Genomic DNA, 24,970 nt, shown 5'->3' on the forward strand with positions numbered 1-24,970 from the left:
GAAGCAGTTTATCTACAAAATGCCAAAGTTTGTCATAAATAACTTTATGAGAATTTAAAAATGGTAATTTTGTTTTGCAATTTCTGAAATTGTCTTTCCTTCAGTGAAAAGAAGAAGATCAGAATTTCCGATTTCACTTTAAACAATCATTTTATTAGCAGTCCCAGGAGGCAATGGAAAAACAAAAAGAGGAAGAAAAAAAAAATGGAGGAACAGAAATTAAGATTACAGTTAAGATGGCGGGTCGATCAGAACCGGCGAACAAAGACAGAACAGAGGGCTGAACACGCACACACTGGACACAAAAATCACATCGTTAAAACAGAAAGTGATAAATGAGATCATGCTAAAGGTCGTGTGTGTTGGCTGATCCCTCTGTTCCCCATGAGAAATTCACCAGGACCGACCCCACATTCTCACACACACACACACACACACACACAGAGAAACATATCAAAAAGCCCATCTCTCGAGTAAATCCACAATTTTTAAATCTCAGTTGTTCATGTCAAGAGAAACCACGACACCCCGGCTGCTCTGCCAGGTCTTTAAAATTGTTATTTTCTATTAATTCTGTACACATCATATATTTTATTTACACACTGAAAAGCTCAGCAGCTGCTCAGTGCGGATACGAGTGAAAGTTGGCTCATCTGCCATCTTTCTCTGTTCGGTTCTTTCAGCCGGAGACTCCTCTTTTACACACCCGGCGCCTCCGATTCGGTTATAAAGTCTGCAGCGTTGCACGTCGGTACTCCTAAAGCTTCCTTCACATTTGAATTAAAAAGCAACTAAAACCTCTGAGATCAACCTGTTTGTTTTTGATGCTGCGCAGAAACAAAAAGTGATCAGAAGTGCACATCTTGTTTGCATCAGATTACGGAGCCAGATGTCGCCACATTTAAAACTGATTATTTATTTACTTAGAGATCTTTCAGTTTAATCTGATATTTAATTTGAATTTAAATCATTTTTGTGTCAGTTTAAATTCAGATGATGCAACAGTGGTTGATTTAAAAGAAAAAAAAAAAGGCGGCTAATCCTTTCACATCTCAAAATCCACCCACACACACACACACACACACACACACAGACAGACGAATTGGAGCAGCATGGGGGACTAAGGCCATGATTAAAGTGGATAAGAGACATCTAGAACAGCATTTATTTAGTTTTATTTCCATACATAGATGTCTATCACTCTATCGGGACTCAATCATATATAAAAAAAAGTTCTGCTATCCGAGTCGCTCAAGCCCTCCCCAACCAAAAAAAGAAAAGCCTTTCAGTGCTATTAATGCAGACAGTACAACTACAGTTATCAAGCTTTCTCTTTCGTCATCGGTCTGTTGCATACATAGTTGTTCTCTTGTGTTTACGCTCGTCGCCCTTCCTCGTCGGCTGCGCCCTGGACGTGCAGGTGCAGCAGATCTGAGGCGGAGTAAAGCTTTTCCGTCTCTCACTCACACACAAACGATCGTACAAGATCTGATCTGCGAGCCGGACCTTGGCTGACAAGACAGCAAGGAGAGTTTTATTTTGTAGGATTAAAAAAAAAAAAAGAAAAAAAAATCATTTGCAGGGTGAAAGGTGACTGGAGGGGGGATTGGGTGGAGGAGTTTCTGGAGCTCATGGGTGAAAGGTGGGATTCTCCGGGCCCTTAGCTGAGAAGCTGGCGGATCTCCTTGTGCATGTGACACAGGAAGTCGACGTACGACGCTCCGCCGCTGGCGCTCTTGTCCTCCACTAGAAAGTGCCTGAATGTCAGTTCGGCTCGGTCTTCCTGTTTTACCACCATCAGCTGAGAAAGAGAGAGAGGGAGAGGCAGGGTGAGCAGGGTTTAGGGCGCCCCCTGGTGGGGTCAGAGGGAACTGTGTACCCGATTCAAGGCGAGATTCAGTATTTAAACTTTATTATTGACAACTGAAAGGAGCCGAGAGTACACAGATAGTGCAGAGAGAAAAAGAGAGAGAACAACAGAGACAAAAAGAAAGAGAGACAGAAAGAAAGAGACAGATAGAACAAGAGAGAGAGACAGAAAAAAAGAGATAGGCAGAAAGATAGAAAGGAAGAAAGGAAAAGAAAAAGAAACTGTTTTTCCATCACAACTTTCTCTGTGGTTTCTGGATGGCAGCCATATTGGATTCTGAACTCAGAGCTGCTCTCTACCCTCAAACTTTCCAAGCTGGAATTTTCTTTCATTTAGTGTCATCTTCTTAACTTAGTGTTTTTAATTAACAAGTATTATGTTTTGCACTAAGCGATTACTGTAGTGTATGTTGTGTGTAATGTCTTAAGCTGCTGGGCCCTTGAATTTCCCCTTGGGGATTAATAAAGTATTCATCATCATCATCATCATACTGTGTTTGTCTTGTAGCTTTGTGTTTTTGGTGCATTTATGTCTCAAATACTGTCTGCTCATCTTGTGCAACCATTGGATTGGAAAAGATTAAAAAGTGTTTTTGGCCATAGAAGAGCCACGATAATAATGCTAATAATAATAACAATGAGGCTTGCCTTCATGTATCGTGATCGTTGCGCTCTGAAGGAGTCGACGACTTCTCTGAGTCTTTGTGAGAACGGATTGTCCAGAACAGGCAGACTGATCTGAAACAGAAAACAGGTTCAGAACGCCATTTCACGCCATTCAGGAGAAAGTCAACAAATCTCTAACATAAAAGCAAATTATAAGATAAATTATTAATCTCCGATATGTTTTCTGTTTGATGAAAACAGTAAAGCTTCAAGGCGGTCCATTATCTTTTTGAATTTTATGAAGAAATCATGATTAGAGCGTAAAACATAACATTATGGAAATCCAACTGACTGCATCAGAGAGCTCAGTGTGAATAAACTATGTTCAGTCATACATGAATTAAAACTGATCATAAATTTGATCCTCATTAAAGATCTTATTGCCTTTTGTTGACTTATATGTTCTGTATTTAAAACACTTGGGGATTAGGATTAAACACTGATGAGAGCAACAGATGAAAAGATTAACTACATACAAGTCTGTGACTTACAGATGATTATAGAGAGATTTTAGTTTCCCTTTCCTCAAAAATGCAGTTAATTTGATTTATTTGGGCAGGACAATGCACATTAATCCACATTACCACCATTTATGGCAGCATAAATATGCAGGAATTTGCACAATAGGTAAATTTCAACCAGTGTCCCAAGACAAGTAAACAGAAAAAACAAAACATTTTACTAAATAATTCACAGGACAGAACACAATACATAAAGTTCTATTAGTAGTAGTATAAAAAATAAATAAAACAAAAGAAACAATATAAAAACAGGATAAAAGATGCACTGCTGTAAGCAGAAGAAGACATTAAGCAACCAACGCTCGAGTTTCTTTTCTAAAAATTGCACAGTTTTCCCTTCTCTCTGATAGACGCCACCTTCTGGGTAAAATTTGTTTCAGTCGCCTCTGGTTTTTATTTTATTATCCCTTTTCTGAATTAAATCACCATATAAAAAGTGTTTGATAAAACCACAACACCAGAGTCGGTCCATTTCCCCTCACCATGTTCGGGTCGATCTGGCTGAAGCTCGGCGTGCCGAAGATGTTGAGCAGCAGCTCCTGCTGAACGCTGGCTCCCACCCACAGGAAGAGGTGGAGCCCCGTCTCCATCAGGTAAACTCCGCCTTTAGACAGCCGCTCCTCGGAGTCCCTCACCGCCACCGGCAACGACCCGCTTTCCAACTTCATCTGGAAAAATCCAGGAGAGACGGAGAAACACGATGAGCGGGATTATTAGCGATCACTGAGGAACTGAAGATGGATGGACAGCAGGGAAACAAGCAGAGTTGGGCAGTAACTAGTTACATTTACTCAATTACATTTATTGAGTAACGAGTAACTTTTTTTAAATTACTTTTAGGAGTATTTCTTAATGCTTTTTACTTTTACTTGGATACATTTATTATGAAGTATGATCTAACTTCTCTACCCACTGTGAGTAATTTCATTGAATGAAAAACAAACATATTTTAATCAAAAATTCACCAAAGACACGCCTGCAGTTTTGGTTAAAGTTTCAAGTTTTACACTGAAAGAAACTGATTTGGAAAATTTTCTTTTGTCTGTTATTTTTTTCTACTTGTATGAATAATTTTTTTTCTCGTCTGATTATGTAATTCTTAAAGATTAAATCATCAATAATTTGATGAGTGACGTTTTCATTCTTGGACGACTATTTTTTACTTTTACTTGAGTAAAAATATGTTGAAATAATGTTACTTTTACTTTTAGCTCTAAATGCAATTTATTTATTAATCAGTTAATATAAAGTTAACTGATCTTATTGATCAACTAACGATTTATTAATAAGTGTCCACTTACGTTTTCTTTTGTATCAAGAGGACCGACCATCTTTCCATAACATAAAGCTCTAAAAAAGATTTTATATGCTGAATTAAGAAAAATAAATAAATAAAATATATACATTTTAACATTTTGTGTCAGCTCTATTAAATCCTGACAAAATAAACAGAAAATTGTGGTTCTCTTAACCTTAGACATGTTTACTTAGACATATGGGAAACATTTAATTCCCTATGAACAAAAAGATATTTATCCAGAAGTATCGACTGTGGTTGAAGGAATGTTAGACGATTATAAAGCTGTCATTAACGATTGTTTTAGTAATCGATTATTCTGACAATAAAGGCACATTATGCAAATTTTTCATTTAACCACTTTAGCTTATTTTATACAGTATTAGAAATACATAAGAAAATGCAAAATAAAGCAAAGAATGCATCTAAAAAACTAATGACATGTGAAAAGGTCAGGTATTAATACAGTGCTGGGCGGATCTGTTGATTCTTTTTTTGGATTAACCAAATAATAACTGGATAACAGAAGGTGTTTAATATGTGCTCAAGATGTATATATTTCTGTAAAGCTTTGAATTAATTGTTGATCTGATTGTTTCTATCAGTAATGGCCTTTTCTGAGTCTGTATTCTCCAGTTAGCGACTAATCGGTTACTGAATTAGTTGACAATTTTTCCAATAACTGTTTCCGCTCTAGAGAAGATCTTTGTGTGAGCGTGTCTGCGGTCTCACCACTGGCAGCAGGCGGGGGTAGAAGAAGACGTGCGTCTCTGCAACGTCCATGCAGCCGATCAGCTGCTTGAGGTAAGCCCTGTCGTCCAACGAGACGTCGGCTCCTGGCAGCAGGACGTCGCTCTTCATCACGCAGTTCAGGTAAACGGGGAGGAGCTTCATGCACTCCGGCAGGATGAGCTGAAAAAAGAAAACAAATACACACATCTTTAAACAACACAGATAAAAAAGTGGCTATTAACAGATTATTAGTGACGATGTATAAATGTCACATGAGGAGTAAACTAAAGAAGAGGATTATAGGCGCTGATGTTTGCTGAACCTGGGAAAGAACCTTCAAATTTAAATGAAAAAAGGAGAATGAATAGTTAATATATCCATTTTAGTACCTGACCAGCAGATGATGGACTGGCACAGTTCTTCCTATAGCAGGCCAGAATCTGAGCGCACTGGTTGACCAGAGTGTCCCTCACAGCCTTGGTGGGATTGTTCGCAACACCCCTGAAAGCTACAAGACACAAAAACACACAATTACCCAACCTGAGTATCAGCAGCCGTTTGATTCAGAGCCTTTAGAAAGGTAAGATCAAAATCTTCCAAGGATTTTTGGACTCACCATATTTGGCGAAGTAGTTGATGATTGTGTCGGTCTCACAGTTGCGGTAGAGATCGGCCAGCTGCGCGCAGCAGTTCACCGCCATGTTGTGGATGCGCAGGCGCCTCTGACCGCTGCAGCTGGTGTACAGAACGGCACACTGCAGGCATACAAAAATAAAAAACAATATTATTTCTGTTAAACATCATCATGACAACAACTGAGAGGTTCGCCCAACCCAGCTGGATGTTCTTCCAACAGTTTGGTGCCAAAAGAACTTTGACCTTTGCCAGGTCACCGACAGCGTTTCTCCATCTTCATCAGTGCAGATGCATCTCAATAAAATAGCGTATCATTGAAAAGCGAATTTATTTGAGTAATTCCATTCAAAAAACTAATATCTGACAGATATTTTTCAACCTTTGTAATCAAAACAGTCTTTCTGCCCTCCGACTAGCTACATTGAACTCGTCTAGGGAAACGAATGTTACTTGAAAGAAAAAGACTGCTTACAATTTTTAATAAATATCTACTAAAAAAAATCTAAAGAGCTAACATTTTATTTCAATATTTAATCTTAATCCAAATGAGCAGATCAGCCCTACACTGGATTGATGTAAAGTCAAGTATTTTTTAGCTGCATTTGCTACAAACAATTAAGCGTTCAACTAAAGCAGTGCTTCTCAATTCCGGTCCTCAAGCCCCCCTGCCCTGCATGTTTTAGGTGTTTCCCTGCTGCCACACACACCTGGATTGAATCTATGCGTGATTAATAGGCTTCTGCAGTACTTGATGGCTGTAGAACAGGTAATGCAATCATTTGGATCAGCTGTTCTGAAATAGGGGTACAGCTAAAACATGCAGAGCAGGGGGGCCTGAGGACTGGAATTGAGAAGCACTGAACTAAAGGAATGCTGTTACTACATTTTTTGGTAATAAAATTTTTATTTTCTCACTTAAAAAAAAGAATTATTTGCATTTTTTTAACCCATTTCTAACATTACATAAAAAATGGCTCAAATGAAAAATCTGAAGAATGTACCAATTTATTTTTGTCTGATTAATTGTCAGAATGGTCTTTAGATTATTCAATAATTAAAATAATCAGTAGTTCCTACTTCTGGTGAAGACTTCTGAAATGGCCAGAAGCATCTCATCTGGGCTGACGATAAAAAAGTTTCCTCTGAAACTGAATTCTGTTTTTTTTTTAATTAACAGAAATAAACACTTGAAATAGTCTGTGTCATAAACCTATGTGAGTTTTACTTTTTGAATTACTGAAATAAATCCACTTTTGCTCACAGGTTCACCCCGACCCATCCACTCACCTGCATGAGCGCTCCCGTCTCCTCGCTGAGCTTGTCGTCGTGTTTGAACTCAACAGTGATGGCCTTGTCGCAGTCCAGCCCCGCCAGCTCTACATCCGTGGTGTTGTTCATGTAGAACGATCCGAAGAAATCTGTGGCCCGGATCCCTGCAGCATGACGACAACGAATAAAATTAAAACGCTGGATGCCTCTTTTTTCAGCGTGTTTAAAGTGTGGCCTGATTTTGGTGACTCACCTGTGCTCGTCCGGACCCTCATCACGGCGTCAAACCCGACTTGTTTCTGAACGTCTCGCCTCAGGTCGTTCAGGAATCGCTCTTGATCCGTCTGAGCCTGAGATGATGAGGACAAAATTTACACTAAAAGGTTAAAGAATGTTTGTGGAGAGATCAAACTCCAACAAATAGCCGTCAATACAGTTTATTTGTAGACCACATTTCAGCAACAAATCATTTCAAAGAGCTTTACATCATGAAAACACAAAATCAAACAACACACAGTCAATAATTGACTCATGATGGCACTTGATGATGTCAAGTACCATCATTACACATCAAAACGTTGATTAATGTTTAATTTATAATGTTTCAAAAGCAACTCTAAACAGGAGGATTTTTAGTCTAGGTTTAAATTCAGTATTTTAAAGTCTGAGCCGCAGGGAGCCAATGTAAGGACTTTAGAAATAGTGTGATGTGCTCCATCTTCCTAGGTTTAGTCAGAACGTCAGGAGCAGCGTTCTGTATCAGCAGCCGCAGAAGGATCAATTTTTTCTGGATATGAACTGTCAGATTTTATCTGTATATCACTTTACAACAGTGACTACTGAGCCAAAGTGACTTCCATTAATCAAGTAATAAAAATGAATAGAATACAAATGGGTAAAAAACAAGATAGATAAAGTTAAAGCATTGGTAGAAACATAATGTCACAGTGCTACTGTGTGCTAAAAGAAATTGGTTTTTAGCTAAGTTTTAAACAAAAATAAGTCGTTGATTAATTCTACAGTTTTTGGACGAGCTACAGCAAATAAGCAGCTACCCAACTGTTTGGACAAAGTGGTGATTTGAGTCATTTAGAGTATTTTCTCACCTGAAAATATGTGTATTTGTAGATGGAGCCTCCAGTGGAGACAGGAACCACTCCTAACGTTGCCACATCCACGTACTGATTAGGGAACAGGAAAAGATCCACGCAGCAGCCCTGAGCCACACACTCCTTAGCCAGGTTGTTGTAGACTCCGACCTGCGGCTGAAACAGAGTCTGTGGACGAAAGCAGAGTTGGTGTGAAGCAACAGGTTTACGGTTAAAGCCCAAACTTCCTCCTGGATTTACTTGCGTTTACCTTTTCCTTGTCAGTCCCGATTAGCTTCTTATCTTCTCGGTTTTTTAGTTTTCCAGGAGCTTCTGCGATGGGCAAAGAGGTGTGAAACACAAACAGCTTCCCGGCACAGTCAGCCGCCTGAGAACACAACACACAACCTGTGACACTCTGAAGCCTCAAAAAATATATATATATATATACGTATATACACATTATTATGAAGAGTTGTAAAGAAAATATTTTCACATTAACAAATTTGTCTGTACAGGAAAATATAAATAAATAAATACACTCTTAACTAAAATGTTTTTATCATTTGCTATCCTAACCATCAGCTCAGGTTTCATAACTGTAAGCCTCAAAATAAAACAAAAATAAATAAATAAATGCAAAAAAGAGCAAGTAGCAGTAAGTACTAAAGTAAAATAAATATATTACCTAATCAAAAAAATTCTAATTTATTGAGACAAATCTAAGGTTAGGTTAAGGAGTGAGAAAACTATAAATTAATTAAATTGCAAAATTATTAAAAGAAAAAAAACACCAATAATTAAATTTAACACTAGATAGTTATAATTATTATTACTATATTTATTTATTTCATGGCTCCTGTGTGAGTGATGGTGTCATGTAATAATTTACAGACAACCCAGCCATGAAAAATCATTCCATGAGACATTTAATTATTTAACTGCATACTTCAGAATTTTATATTATATTTATTTATTGATATATTTTATGAATTATATATTTAATTATTTAGTGGTAAATGTAATTATTTAATGGTGTTTTTTTAATCAATTTATGATACATATAATTAATTAATAGGAGATTTACATGTATGGTTCATAGTGTATTTATTTAATTTTGTCACCCCTAGGATCCATATATTTGTAGCTCTTTAGTTGAGATGACCGTTATTAATCTGCCAAAGCACACAGAAAAATGAAGGCGGTAGGAAAATATTATCTTTGTTTGCAGGTCATAACATCGTTACAAACCGATTACATTAATTAAAGTTTTCCTACGCCCTGCGGTCCTGATAACAATGTGTTTACCTTTAATGCTTCCAGTCCCGCCTGGATGACGGGTCCAAAGACCGTCTCCGTCTCTCTGGTGTCAGCAAACATCTCTGGGATCTGATCCAACAAACTGAAAAGCACAAATAACACATCAGTAAGAACGATGTAACACACACACACCCACCCACACACACTCAAGTTAGCGTGTGTTTGTTTGCTTCGAGGTCGCCCACCTCTCGATGACTTGTCTGCTTTCGTTCACATTCACCAGGAAGCCGTCGAGCAGCGGCACAAACATGTCCGACACGTCTGACACCACCAGCATCTGGGGCTGGGCGAGGGTCGACTTCACGTTGTAGAAATGCAACACCTTGTTGTAGGTGACGAAACCAACCCGAATCACAGAATCCACCTCCGGGTTTTGCCTGGACACAGAGAAGTGAAGCGTCTAAACAAACTTTCCATTCCCGTCTGTCCAGACTTTAGTTCTCCATCTGGACTGTGTTTGGATACCTGGGCAGAAGATCCAGCAGACTCTTGAGCTCGTTACAGATTATGCTGACCATCCCGCTCTTCACTGCGTTGTAGGACACGTCGATGAGGAAGATGAAGGCTGGAGGCTGAGGAAGCTTGTTGTTCTGTTGCAGACAAACAGCTTTAAAGAATAACTGAATAATAAACACATAATTATTCATCAGGGTTCGTACACTTTTCCTAAACTAAAAGCACTTCAAGCATTTTCATAGTAGGTTTTCAAACTTTTCCAGCATCACACTTTGGAGACAAGAATAATACAAAAGAAAAAAGAATGGAAGCTCTAATATTACTGTTATTAATAATGTCTTGTGATGATATTCTACATTGTGAAGCAGGGACAACGTGAACTAAAATATAAGAAAATTTTACGTTTTAAAATGTCTCTCACGAACAAAACGCAAAATTAACAAAAATTCCCCCAATTTCAGTAACGTTATCTAACATCTAACATATAAGCTAACTTTCATTTCAATGACACAAATCAATAAGTCACTGAACCATCAGGAATAATAAATATTCATTACATTGAAACAATCCAAATAAATTGAATTAAGGTAAATGACCTTCCAGGTATTGATGCTTAAACACAATATACAAACAAAGTTACAAAAATCTTTTCTAGAATTAAGCAAATATAAATAATTTTGGTGATTCTAACAGAGCTAAAAGTTTAGTCTGATTTAACTTCAGACAGTGGGAAACAAAACGTCTGTCTCTTTTAATGAGGTCTATGAAAATATCTCGTTTCAACTGCAAATAATATTTCCCCAATTTAGCAAACTGCACAGTATGAACAGGGTTTCCCCCCAGTGCATTAGAAGCCTGGCGGGCCACCAGGCTTTACTTGTGCGCATTGCTTATTTATTTACGTTTTTTTTTATGTTTGCATTTTTAAGTCTTTGCAGTTGGTGTTCATATATCAATCTTCCAATAAAACAACTATTAAATTATATTTTGAAATTTCCTCTCAACTTTAATAATTTTTTAACTCAAAAACAACGGGCTGCTGGATGAATGTCAGGCGCCCCAACCACCAGGCTTAGCAAGTTTTCTGGGGAAAACCTTGATGAATATCAAGCACATTAAAGGACTTTATACAGAAATTAAGCACTTTCCAAACCTTGAAAACACCTAATTGAAATTCAAGAATTCTCAAGAATCTGAAGCACCTTTACAAGCTCTAAATAATTACTGACTTTCTTGCAATCTGTGAGTTAGCAGTTAAAACACATTTTATGTGTTTTGAGAAGAGATTCATACCTTGCAATAGTCAACAGTTGCCAGGTACTCGTAGGAGCCCAGCGACAGCTCTGGACGATCGTAGCAGTCCACTCTCTTCCCGGTGTGATCCAGATGCTGGAAGTAATGTGGAGGCACTGCGGGAAACGATCACAGCCACAACCATGAGCTCAGCGCAGCCAGTTTCAGAAAAAGACATTTCTGAAACATGCCTACCCTCTGTGACACAGCTGCAGAAGCCACACTGGAAGCGGCGACCTCCCTCTATGAACTGCATGTACGGACACATGTAGGCCTTGCATCGGTTGCAGCGGATCGGACCGGTCTCGCCGTGGTCCACCACGTATGGAGGGGCCTGAGAAGACAATGATCAACATGTTATTAAATTTTCCTGAGGCAAGGTTGATTCATTCACACGAGGACGAAATATAAGACTTAGTGATCATCAAAAATCCCAGAAACTGTTTTTGCCAAATTATGTAACCTAAAACTAATCCAGATGGACACTGGAGCTAAAATAGTAAAAAAAATAAAAACACACAAAAAAAAAACCCTCGGATTGACACGCCAACCTCTGCAGCTGTCAACTGGATTATCTCAACAGACAGAACTAATCTTACCAAATCCAGCTGACTGCAAACTGTTACAGCAGGTGATGGAGCCACATTTTAAAACCAACATCTGACAGAGAGAGCAAAACTAAGAGAGAGGGTTGGGAGGTAACAGGGCATTGGGATAACCAGGTTATCAAAAAACAGCAGCGGTTTGGCTTTCAGAGCCTTGATTAAGAAGTGCAGCAAGTTTGATGTTTGCTGTGCAAAGATCTGTTTAAAATTAGATCTATTGGTTTATGTGAGTGAACAACAGTGTTAGACTGCATCATGTAATAAAATCAGGCTTCAAACAGTAATAAAACTGCATTATGCATTTACTAAAAGCTCTTGATAGCCGTCTTTGCTGATAAAAGGAAATGATAAAGCTACGTTTGTGCTTTAGGTGAAGAGTTAGAGCACTATAGCAACTTTTAAAACTCCATTACTAAGTGTTTTGGAGCAGTGAGGCCTGTCTTGAGACAAAAGATGACAAAAAGAAATTATTTGCTGTCAAAACCCCCCACCCAAAAAAATAGAAGCATTCTGAAAAATATTATTGGCAAGTTAGGTGGAGCAGAAATGTAAGGCTACTGTCTCATGCCAGGCCACTAGATGGCGCTGCTGCAGAACACGCATGCACTTTTGACCCTTAGTTTTCATCTCATGGTAAGATGGGAACCCAGTTCTCATGCAACACATACACAGCTCTGGAAGAAGTTAAGAGACCACTGCACTGAACACGTTGAAAACCTCATGGTTATTCCACCAAATATTGATTTCTGAACTCTTCTTAAGTTAAAACATTAGCATTGTTGTTTCTAAATGAATATTAATTTGTTTTCTTTGCACCATTGAGGTCTGAAAGCACTGCATCTTTTTCATTATTCTGACCATTTCTCATTTGAATAAATACTAAATCTTTGCTTTGAATTTCAGAGACATGTCAGTAGTTCATAGAATACAAGAACAATGTTCATTTTACTCAAACATATACCTATAAAAAGTAAAATCAGAGAAACTGATCATTTTAAGTGGTCTCGAGTTCTTCCAGAGCTGTATTCCTCAGTAGAAACTGCTTAACTTAAAATTGGAAAGTAACCAAATTGAATCTGAAGTCGATTTCAAATCACTCATCCTGTTTGCTCTGAACCTTTAATTTGATCTACAAGCCAGATTTTAAACCTTTGATCATGAAGTTTGAGAAGCTGATGGGGAAGAAAAAAAAGAAGGAAGGTAAAAGAGGAGACACACACCTCATCGGGGGGCAGCGTGGCGAGGGGCTTGATGACAGCAGCCAGGGGGACCTGCGACTGCTTGGCCATGTCGGACGTACAAGGCATGTTGTAGGCCGTACAGCGGATAAACCTGGGACTGGCATTTCCTGCAACACACAGAACATCTTGCTGTTAATCACTGCAAAACCAAGCAATAATATTACTTATTATAAGGCAAACACTTCACTTTCTGTCAGTTCTGTTTGCAGGTTAAGCTGGGTAAATAGCTCTCATATCTTTTAAATAAACAAAAACAGGGCAAACATAACATGCAATGATGTTTACCTTGATCTTTGACCTGAAAGTTGGTTGTGACCAGAGGTGGAGCCTGACCTCTGACCCCTGTTGTGAATGGCTCATTGGACTTAGCCTTGTCGTCTTCTATTACCTGGATCTAAAATGAACAGAGGGCGTGAGAGGATTTATTTTGTGTCGTTAACATGAAAGTGACACGTTTTCCCAGCTCAGACGTCATAAAAATCGAACTGAAAAACGTTCAAACATCCATGCAGTAAAAGACTTTCACATGCACAATGAAAACCTTCACAGGACAGTAGAGGAATGTGCTTGTGCTCAAGCTGCTCTCAGAAACAGGATGAGATGAGGATAAGTTAAAGGAAATCCTGAGGAAATGTTTATTGTCAAAGACATGCCTTTTAATGCATCAAGTCAGAGGAGGGTCAAAGGGCAAAGGTAGCAGGCAGGGCAAGAAAAGGGACTCAAAAGAAGGGGTTAATTAAAAGTTTCACAATGCACAAAAAAAATAAAATACTCCCGAGCTTCTAACAAGAACAACAGGTTGACTTAAACACGGAGAAATAGCAAAAGTTGTTTGGTGTAAAAATCTAAAACATAATTCCCTGAGAAGAAAGTTTGACATTTAAGGAAAAGTATTTTTGCAAAAAAAATTAAAATAATCATAATAAAATTAGAGCTAAACAAATGAAAATTACACAGTATTTTATGAGACACAAAATCGTCCAATCATATTCCTTAAAAAGATTCTTTAGGGTCACCATGGTAACCAGTGGTAATCCCCATTTACATACTTTCAGAACAAATCAGATACCTAAATTCGTCAGATTTATTTTCTTTTAACTAAAAATAAATAAAAATTACTTCTAGCACAGATGGCGTTAGGCTTGAACCGGTACGAAACGCTCACAGAATGATCGATAAAATTACCATAATATAATGTTTCATTAAAAACAAAAGTAGTCAATAACTAATCCAGCTAAAAGAATATAGCATTTTGATCATTGCTATAGAGCATGTTTTCTATACCAAATATGTATTCATGAATTGTTATTTTGATTTTGATGAGGAAAAATACAAACACCAGCTTTAATAGTAGCTTTTAAAAAAGAAGAATATCACATGTTACTGCAATTATGCTTCTTAAAAAGCAACACAAGTACAACAATCTGATAAAGGTTAGTTTGTCAGGCTATCAGCAGAGCAGCCAGCCTGCAGTCAGCTGTTTGGGAATAAAGTCCCTTCATCATGGCTGCCTATGAATCGTGGATCTTGTAGTTTTAATCTTTATTCGTCAGCCAGAACTACAACTTCGAAAGGATTATCTTACAAATAAATGACAAAATTTGAGAGATTTGACTTTTAAGGCAATTTAAGAGTTTTCAAGGTGAAACTTAAGTACTATAATAAAAATAAAGACATAACTGGACCCTTTTAAAAGGTCAAAAATGAACTTCTTAGGTAGAGTTTTAATATAATGAAAAATGCAACATATTTAATTTTAAATTTTAAATTTTTATTTAACACTCATAACCAAAGATGTGTATACATCCTCAGGACTTTTAAAAGCTTATAATTGAGATGATTGGCTTCATAACAAATACAAAATCTAAAGACCGAAGACCGAACTTTTTAAGATTAAATCTTAGACTTATAATGAAAGTCTAAGACATGTGGAAATATTTAGGAATTTTTCAAACTGGAAAATGGTTTTTAAAAATGTAAGCTAGTATCTTATCCAAACATCCGACTTGACGTAAATGTAAACAAAGCCAATAAAATCTTTCCGCTCATATTCTTTCATCAGTTTTGATCTTTAGCTGCAACCCTCTAGCTAAACATAAAAAACAAAAGAAAAGAAACACATCAGTATCAAAAAACCCACAACGACTACCACTGACTTTGAGAAGGTAGGGGAACCAACAGGAGGAGGAAAGGAATTGTTGCAATCAAACATTTAGGAGAACATGATGAAGAGGAGAGGACAGGCACACAGAAACTTACTGGGCTGGGGATAGCATCTGGATCTATTCTATGTCTTGATTTCTGCACAGCCGGCATGTCAGACGCTTGCTATACAATCAAAAGTTTGTCCGGCAAATTGTGCAAAACAGAACAAAATAAATACATACAAAAAGTGAAGAGATAAAAAACACAGAAGTGTAAGAAGAAAAACCACAACAAGACTTATCTCGTTCAGGCAGAACTTTTAACACAGCAGTATCAGCTAAATGTTAGTCCAACTGTAGAAACATGCTAAGCATCAACATACGTCACAAAAGCTTTAAATCATGAGAAGAGGTTAGACTTTTGAAGTCGTAGAGTATTTTTTCTAAACATCAAATAAATGTTCATTAATTAGTGACAAATTTGATGACTATGTCTCACTAAGCTAATAGATATTTTTAAATGCTGGATCTAAAATACACAAAGTTTTCAAAAAATCTGAGCAACACCGATATATCTAAAACAACAAAAGTTGCTCAACCAAATGATTGAAAAGCTGAGACAACCGCACACATTTCTGTTCTCTCTGAACTTCACCAAAAAGTAAAAAGTGCTACTGAATAATATTTAATGTCTACAGAAAAACTATTGCATGAGAACATCTGTGAAAGTCAAACACAATAAATAAATCATAAATTTAAAGTAGAGAAGTACCAAGATGTAAGGCAATGACTGGAAAGGGGCAGTTTTATGCTGGACTAGTCCGGATCAATGCCCAAAAATTCAGAAACTAACGCTCTACATGTATGCTTGAGCAAATTGTGCTAACAATAACACTCTTCAGTGAGGAGGTGATGAGGGAAGAACACTGTTGCATCAGTTTAAGAACAGGAAGGCTAGCTTAGTACAGACAAGTTGTTTTGTTTAACCCATTTCAGGTTTCTACTTCTGTCACAAAAGTTTTGGAAATGTTGGCAGAAAAAGTTTCCTAAGTGAAACGAGTTTGGAAGGTTTTAATTGTGAAAAATAAATGAAACATTTACATTCAAGCAAAAGGCGTATTTTGTTTGCTCACCGGGCTGGGAATAGCATCCGGATCAAGTCTCTTCTGTGGAGCAGGAGCAGCGGTGGGAGCCGGTGCCGGGGCCCCGTAGTTTGGTTGTCCAGGATACGGACCTGCATATCCAGGCTGAGGGCTTCTGGCCTGGCCAAACGCACCTAATGCAAAAAACACAAAACAGCTCAGCTTCCAGACAAAACAAACCGTTTTCGTTTGACTAAACTGTTGAGTTCCCACCATTTTGTTGAGGAGGGTATCCTGTCTGCATGCCAGGCTGAACAGGGGGCTGCTGCAGGGGCCCCGGAGGCCCCTGTTGACCCAGTGGACCCTGCGGTCCTGGAGGCAGGTGGTTGCTCTGTCCCATAGATGTTGGAGGCATCTGAGCCCTGGGAGGCGGCGGTCCTGAGTGGTACGGTGACGGCTGGGCTGCAGGGGGCTGCTGTGGCTGAGACATGGGGGGGTACTGACCCGAGGCTGCTGAGGTGGGGGGAGGCCCAGGCGGAGGAAAAGACCCTGGCTGAGAGGAAGGCGGTGTCAGCTGAGGTGGAAAGGAGCCTTGAGCGATCGGAGGCGGGCCGCCAGCAAAGCCAGGTTGGCTACCAGGTGGAGGTGCTGATGACAAAGAGGGCGGAGCAGCAGAGAAGGGAGGCTGCGGCTGAGACACCGGCGCAGCTTGGGGGCGAGTCGGGGGACCCGAAAAAGAGGAAGGGGGGAAAGTCTGCTGGGAGGGCGGAGGTGGAGCAGAAGACGTGAACTGCTGCTGGGAGGTGGGGGGACGAGACGAGTCGAACGGCTGCTGCGAAGGAAGCGGAGGGACGCCGTAGTATTGCTGAGAAGCTGCAGGAACACCTGGAGGTGGAGGCTGGGTGGGAGCAGATGAAGCGGGAGGCGGAGCCTGGGTGTAGGAGGGCTGGGGTGGGGCAGAGTAGGTACTGATGGGGGGCTGGGAGCTGTGAGGAGGAGCTGATGGGAGGGAGACACAGAGACACTGGTTAGAAGTAATACTGCAAATAATTATTTTAGTAATAGATAATTCTGAACAAAAAGTGAAACATTTACATTCAAGCAGTTTTTCATTTAACCACTTTAAATGCAATATTAGAAACACATTAAAAGATGTAAATAAATGAATAATTAAACTCCTTCTTTAAGTAAGAAAATAAAACATTTCATTGGCCAAACTTCAATAATAGCATTCTTTTAGTGAGCTTTTGATCACTTGTAGCACAGGATGCATCTGTAGCTGAAAAATATTTCTAACATCAACATGCTAAAAATTCAGCCATTTCTGCTCGACTTACCAATACAGTGTAGTTACAGATCTGGTGATTATTTTAATTTTATTTGATGAACTGATTCATCATTGGATAGAAAAAGGTACTTAATGTGAAATTTTAATTAATTTATTTTTCTAACAGAATTCGAACCAGGCTATGCTAAAACTGAGTTTTGGGTAGAATATATTTACAGACAGTTTATTTAATCTCAAATGCAAAATGCATATATTTTTGTGCAGTTTTTGCTTACTTGCTGCTCTGAGTGTGTTCCGTCAGCAAATTGACTTTTTAGAGCGTATGCTCCAGTTAACGATTAATTGATTACTAAAATAGTTGATAATTGATAAATCCAATTAATTGTTTCAGCCCTTGTAAGAATGCATTCTGTTGAGTTTTAGCGTTCCTCCAACTAGTTGAGACTTCAAATCTACAACTACTAAATTAAATTTAAACCAACAAGGTTGAGCAATTCAAATCTCACCAAAACTTTTGCACAATTTGAACCAATTACCATAAGTTTTTCGTTCTTCCCTGATCAATCGCTGCAAATCTTCCTCAGATTTGACTAATCCACGTAAGCTTCCTGTGTGACTTCACTTCCTGTCAGTCAACAACAAATGATTTCTCTGTGTCACTCCGTTTAAGTCTAATCAAAGAGACACTGAACCCTGTGTAAAGTTAACTTTACTTGACTGCTGAATATGTAATTCTGGTTTTTACTTTAGCACAATTTCTTAATATGTGAAGTTGTTTTCAGCGGATATTACATAAATTTTTAACATTTTTTTAGTGTCGTAGCAAAGAATTAAACCTGAATTAAATGTGCAACTTTTTGAAAAAAATTGTTGCGTAAAAAAGAAAAGAAACAACCGACTTTTTAGGCTGCGATAATAACAGCCAGTGACATCCATGAGGGATTGTAAAATCTCCTAGTGGTAATACTCAACATCATCATATCACATAAATCAAATCCATTTAAACGTACCATATCCTGGCCCTGCAGGGGTTGGTGGTCCGGACGTGATCTGCATCCCAGTCATCTGACTGGTGACCTGTTGCATTGTGGGTGGAGGTCCGTAGTGTTGCGGATAGGAAGGGTGCGGCCCGGTCATGTTCATATGTCCCTGGTTGTATGACTGGGCTGCAGCAGGCCTGCAAATGCACAGAAGACATAAGTGGAAAAGCTCTGGTTTCTGCTCTGGTGATGGCGAATCAGAGAAACCATGATGAAAAATGCTTTTCATTAACAAAATTAAGGCCACAGAGTAAAAACTCCAGTTGTGCGTAACTCTAATACATCATGGAGAAAATATGCGAACAGCTCTCACCATTCTTCTATGTCAAGTAGGGCTGGGCAATAAGACGATAACAATATTTAAAGCAATAGACAAAAAATCAATAGCAATAGAAAATACATCAGAACTGAATTCTGACCCTGAACCGCACAGCATTCTGGGAGATGTAGGCAGAGGAAAGGCTTTAGCCTCTCAATCTTTCACACCCAGCTAAGCAAGGTTGGTGGCATTAACAAACTCACTTCATCTTTGGTTACCTAGCAACAACCTGTTGAGTTACATAGCAACAGTTTCATGTTTGGTCACCATGCCTCATAACTACTTAAAAATGAAAAAGATCGGTGTGAAGAAAAGTCACGTCACCAATTTGGCAGTATTTTTGAAAATATAAAACTAATCAATATTTATCAATATCTACTGATGTGAAATGCTTATATTTTGATATGTTTTTCAACCATATTGCCCAAGGATGCCTAACCCAGCATCTTTTCATAATAATTTATTTTAAAAGTTAAAAATGTTTTTGTACTAGTGATATAACTAAACACCTGCAGGTTTACATAACTATCCTGCAGAATATCTTGAAATAAATCTAGTAGCTACAGATCTAAAGCAGCTCTGTGATGCTTTCATACCAACGTTGTATTTTCCTGGAGTGGTGCCAGTCAGGACATTAATATCCAAACATCATGGGCTCATTTAACAAAGTAACACTACCTAATCGTGCAGCTAAACTTTCAAACAATACAAAAACAAAGAACCTGAAACACTTACTTTTATTCTTTATTTGTGCATTTTAGGTTGTATCTGAATAAGCTAAATAATTTTCTAACATCTTTCCTAATGAGATCTTCTCATGTTTCAGTCACAGTGCATCTATTAAGTGGAAGGCAGAGAAATGTGGTGCATTTGAGAAAATCGGAAAAATGGATTGCATTCAAGCACTTCCTTGTCACAAAACCTTCACTGAATGAGCAGCAAATGCAAGAAATGTGCACAAAATTATGGCGAAAATGATTGCTCATAAATCTGGTTTTATTTGGAAGCAAATAAAAAAACAAAATCACTATAAAAACACCACTTTTGCAAAGTTTGAAGTTCGTGCTGTCGAGTTGAAATGAGCCCTCAGCATGCTACCATTTTTATTGCAGAAACCTTTTAAATGCGTCACGTCATGCTCACTCCAGAGCGGGCATCGACCAGAGAGTTAAAAAGCCTGACAAATTCTGATTTTGGAGTCGTCTGAAAAGTTGCTAAGTTGACAACAGTGGGGTGACTATTGTTAACTGCACATGTACAGACTTGACTAGAAAAAAATGGCTGATTTTCGTAGATAAGATCAGCTTCAGAGTATTAGTCGATCATCAACCTCCCAAACTGAAGGAAATCTGTGCACACCAAGGGTTTATATAGATGCTGTGAAGTAGGAAAATGGTAACTAATTTCACATTTTCACATCCCTGTCTAAATGCGAAAAGTTACAAAAGTTACCTGGGTGGTGCCTGTGTCATAGGTGGGGGTCCATTCTGCATGTCCCCCTGACTGTGGCTGTACTGGTTATACTGTTGAGGGGCTGATACGGGAGGTGGTGCAGAGGTGGGAGGACCCCGAGCCTGACCTGAAGAAAAACAAACAAACAAGATCATCAATTGATAACAGCACAATGGAAAAGTACTGAACTTGTCTACACTTTGTCACATTAAAATCAGAAACTTTACTGGATTTTACTGGAATCTTATGTGATGGACCAACACTGCTTTGTGCATAACTGTAAAATGGAAGAAAAACAAGAAAAGAGTGGTGGGCATTTCAACTTAGCTGAAAGGTAAATAGAGTATTATTCAGGGAATCAGCCAAAAGTCACAACTTTTAGTCTTGTCCTCCACAAATCTGGTCTTTGTGGAAGAGCTGCAAAAACTAAATGGAATGTGAATAAAAACAAACTTCAAATCAACATGAATCTACAATGTCCACCCTGAAACATGGTGGTGCTGGCGAGGCCTGTCATGATAACAAAGTTTGCTAGGCAATTAATTGTCCCACAAATTATTTCGATAACCGATAATATTGTTGTTTTGAGACCATTTTCAAGTAATATAATGATAACTTCAAAATAATGCAAGTACATAACCTTAAAGATCAATAAACTGCCATTTCTAAAACATTTAACACTGGAACTGGTAGTTATTTCAAATATTCAAAATAAATAAACAAAACTAAGAAAATGAAATGAATACTGAAGTCTCTGTGAAATGGCACATTGAGACCAAAGGGCTAGATAAATTAACCTTTTTTTGTTAAAAATTAAAAGTATTAAAAGCAAAATATTATACAAAAATAAGAATGTCTGCTTTTGTAACATATAAAATTAAGGAAGTTTAAGGATTCTCCTCTAGAGAACATCCAATGCAAAATGATTCATCATATAAAACATTCCTATTTGCCAAGACATGTTAATATATGGGGCTGCCGATGATAATAAATTTAGAGCTGTTTGGGAGCAAAAAGAGCTAAAATTCCCATCACTAGCGGAAAGACCTTAAGATATAATATATCTCTTCAGATTATCTCAGTCTGATGGCTTAATTATTTTGTTTAGAAAGACTGGAAAAAAATCCTTGTCTCAATTTGTCGCATTATCAATCCAAGTTAGTGCCAAAGGATAAATATGACAAAAAGCCACGGAGTTGATAAATAGTTTCCAAATAATATAACATTAAAATAACATTCCAAGATTTTGATTTTGGGGTCAGAAGCTCAGGCTTCACTTTAAAAGTGGGTCAAACAACATTTTAGGCCAAACTGGAGTAAAAATAACCACCAGACATTTAACATTTATGAGATGTAATATGCAAGTCAATAAAAAGATCAAGCTTGTCCAATAAAAAGCAACATGAAAATAAGAACCCAAGTTAAAAAACTACAGAGATTTAATATGTACTGAACTAAATAAAAGGAGGAAAATGAAAAAAGAAAGAAGATGTTTTAGACACAGCGGTGATTTGATGCTTGCAGGATGTGTGAGGTGAGAAAGAACTGAGGGGTGAACAGAGGCAGTTACCTAAGTCAAGAGGAGAGGAGAGGTCAGAGACTGGGTTGACTGCCACAGCCTTAGAGGGAAAGCTTGTGAAAGGAGAATAACCTGAAATACAAGAAAATAGGGAAAGAGAGCAAATACAGAGACACAGAGTGATGTGTGAAGGTAAATGAAGTAATGAAAGAGCGGCTCAGATATAGATTAGTTTGCACAGGTGATGAGATTTTCACATCTGAAAAGCGTGAACCGTTTAAAGTTGATCATAATTGTGAAGCTGCTGATCTGGACGCTTCTTGTTCACCTTGTGGAGGAACGCCAGACTGATAGGCTGAAGCGGGGCCGTTGTAAGGTGCATAGGGGGCAGGGTATCCTCCGTCCAGGGGGGCGTAGCCGGGCTGAGCGTAGCCAGGCTGGGGCTGGCCGTAGGGAGAGGCCATTGGAGTGTGCTGGTTTACATTCATCTTCAGTTCATCCCTAAAGCTTTATCAAACAGTGACAGAATTACAACACTACATCTAATGCCATCATAGCTTTTAGCCTGATTATGAAGATGAGAATGGGGAAAGTGCAGTGGAAGTTGGGAATCAAAAATTTTACATTTTTCCAACAAGTAAATGCATCACAATGTTCACACTGCATTCTTCAGTCTGAAGGTTGCCACCAAGAATACATGCATCAAAGTTAGCTATTTTTAGCATTAGTGAGGAGTTTTCACCCATAGCAGGCTTTTTAACAGCAATATATATATTTATATTAAATGTTGTGACAGGACTCTGGTTAGCATAGGACTGAACATATTTCAGCAAAGTTGCTCCGTTTTATTATTTTGAACCTCTCTCTATCAACAGAGGGGCTGAATTTGGGGAAACCCCAGACTATGTTTTTCAGAATATAAACACAGAGATGGAGGATTTTGTATTGCTCTCCATGCAAACTGCACTAAAATGTCGCTGAAGGCTGTTTTAAATGTATATTCTGCAACAATTTGGTCTTTGTTGATCAATCTTAGTAAAATTTAATCATCTGTCTTCTTTCAACTGAACTAGCAAACCGAAACCCTCGTCTAAAAATTGTTTTATTTGCCATTGTGAATTGAAGGTGTGAGAATTTTCAATAACAACATAAACTCAGAATGTTGCTTGTTGTTGTCTGTTTATTTTTCCTGATGATAGTGTTATATCTTTAATTTTCTTAAATCAGTCTTTTAGATAATGCTTTCAACTATCTTTATTCCAACAACTCAAATGATTTGATACCAAAACAGATGTTTAATTACCTTGTGCAAAGGCTGGTTTCTATAAAAACTTGAAAATACTTTAATCTCAATTTCAGAATGTGGCCATATTGTTCACATTGAAAAAAATAAAACAGAAACAAGTGGAGGTTGAATGTCATCATTCACCAGAGGCACTTCGCTGTCAGTTTTAATGGTGATGATATATTCTACATTAACATTTTACCTTTGGGCAAATCTAACGATAACAAAACAGAACATTAATTTAAAAAAATGATTCAACATTTCACTAAATATTCTCTGAGGTAAAGCAATTTTGTTATTTTTAGTCTCAACATTTCATATGATTGTAATTTAATTACATATAAATATGACTGCGAGTAAAAAGATAAGAAATATGTTTCTAACCTACACACAAGGTTAGGTTTAGGTTCTGAAGTAAGAAATATATTTTGATAACATTTCAGATTAAATGATCAGATGTTTTGCCATTAACATGTCAAAGCAAATTGCTCACACTCCAACTAAGTTAAACTATCTGTTCATAATAACATTTCCAGGTTCTACGATCACATCCAGACAATTTAAATGTCCCTCTGACTTTCAGCTTTCAAATCCTGACAGCATGAAGTTCATGACAAAACTGAAAAGATTCAAAGGCAGATTAACAATTACTGGCACTTTCTCTTAACTAAATCTTGTGAGAAACACAAGATCTTTTCTCACTGCTCAACAACACTGACGAATCCTGGTAATAATTTTAGTTTGACTGTTTCAGATCAAATCCACTACTAACAGATGTGTTCCAGCTGAGCTACTTATCATACACTCAAGTTTCTAGATGTAGGCCTAACTTATACGACAAACATGAGTATCATCTAACAAACATGGGCTAAACGAGCGGAGCCTTTGAATTATTCAACAGAGAAGGGGCCACGATGAGAAATACAATAGCTATCTAGTACGTCAGGCCCGCTAAAAGAACCCAATCTCCCAATTAAGATAAACTGCGCTAAAGTTAAACAAAAACAACTTAATCTCACAGTTAAAGGAGAGTATACAAGTCCTGAACTGCAGCAAAACCCGAGGACGAGCTGGCGAGTGTAGCAGTGCCGCATCAACATTAGCTGATTAGTAGCTACTAGCTGTAGCATAGTAAAATACCATTGAAAGTTTGGAAAACAATGATTCAAACATCGAGTTGCTACCATGTGTGAGTTAGAAGAGTGGCAAAAATACGAGAAGTTGGTAAAAAAACAACAATGTTTAGCTCCTGAATACGTGAGTGCTAATTCAAGATGCTAATGTTAGCAACAGGCCAGATTGAATCATGACAGCAAAGGTGCTTGAATCAGCTGAGATCGAGTCACCACAGCCTGCCGTAGAAAGCTAATGCTAGCCCCGCTGACATACGATGCTAGCCGAAAGTGAAGCTAATAACCTCCAGTTACTTCTCAGAAAGCTGCTAGCCGCGTCTCTTAGCATCGGTTAGCATTGCTTAGCATCGGCAGAGGTAGCGAAATCCGAGCTCCCCGTGTCAAAACCGGGTGAGGGTGTCAGACATGGAGCCGCATCACAACAAAACCTACCTCGGTAGAGGTGTAAATAGTAAGGCAATCCGTTGTTCGTGGCAAACGGAGAAGCCCTGTGGCCGACTGAACTCGAAGCGGTCCCGGGGTGTTGCTCTCTAATCCCTTCTTGGTAGCAGAAGCGGACATTCAGCGGAACTGCTGCAACGCTGTGCCACGTCCACATCCGGACGACGTACGACGACTTCCTCTACGTTCCCCCTTCCCCGGCTCTTTTCCCGTGAAAGTGAAACACTTGGTTCGATTCTATGGAGGACCACAACTGACATAATTAAAAATAAAT

General features: G+C 38.3%; 1 protein-coding gene across 5 annotated transcripts; it reads right to left on the reverse strand.

The window, feature by feature from the left end:
• Window positions 1-131: 131 nt before the first annotated feature.
• sec24c (SEC24 homolog C, COPII coat complex component) lies at window positions 132-24,889 on the reverse strand. Of its 5 annotated transcripts, XM_014471439.2 has the most exons (25): window positions 24,688-24,771; window positions 22,166-22,344; window positions 21,889-21,969; window positions 20,319-20,445; window positions 18,518-18,684; window positions 16,493-17,218; window positions 16,271-16,413; window positions 15,253-15,321; window positions 13,279-13,387; window positions 12,973-13,100; window positions 11,343-11,481; window positions 11,148-11,263; window positions 9,864-9,988; window positions 9,584-9,775; window positions 9,387-9,480; window positions 8,350-8,466; window positions 8,097-8,267; window positions 7,244-7,340; window positions 7,009-7,154; window positions 5,702-5,840; window positions 5,475-5,593; window positions 5,086-5,265; window positions 3,539-3,724; window positions 2,518-2,607; window positions 132-1,801 (listed from the first exon to the last, which is right to left on the reverse strand). In XM_014471439.2, the coding sequence occupies exons 2-25, from the start codon at window positions 22,323-22,325 to the stop codon at window positions 1,661-1,663; spliced, it is 3,762 nt and encodes a 1,253-aa protein (XP_014326925.1). In that variant the 5' UTR covers window positions 22,326-22,344; window positions 24,688-24,771; the 3' UTR covers window positions 132-1,660. The 5 variants fall into 5 exon arrangements, with proteins under 5 accessions (XP_014326925.1, XP_023196612.1, XP_023196610.1 ...); XM_023340844.1 differs by lacking the exon at window positions 21,889-21,969; XM_023340842.1 differs by lacking the exon at window positions 15,253-15,321.
• Between the last annotated feature and the right edge of the window lie 81 nt (window positions 24,890-24,970).

Source organism: Xiphophorus maculatus, chromosome 10, assembly GCF_002775205.1.
Source record: "Xiphophorus maculatus strain JP 163 A chromosome 10, X_maculatus-5.0-male, whole genome shotgun sequence".
Lineage (NCBI taxonomy): Eukaryota > Metazoa > Chordata > Actinopteri > Cyprinodontiformes > Poeciliidae > Xiphophorus > Xiphophorus maculatus.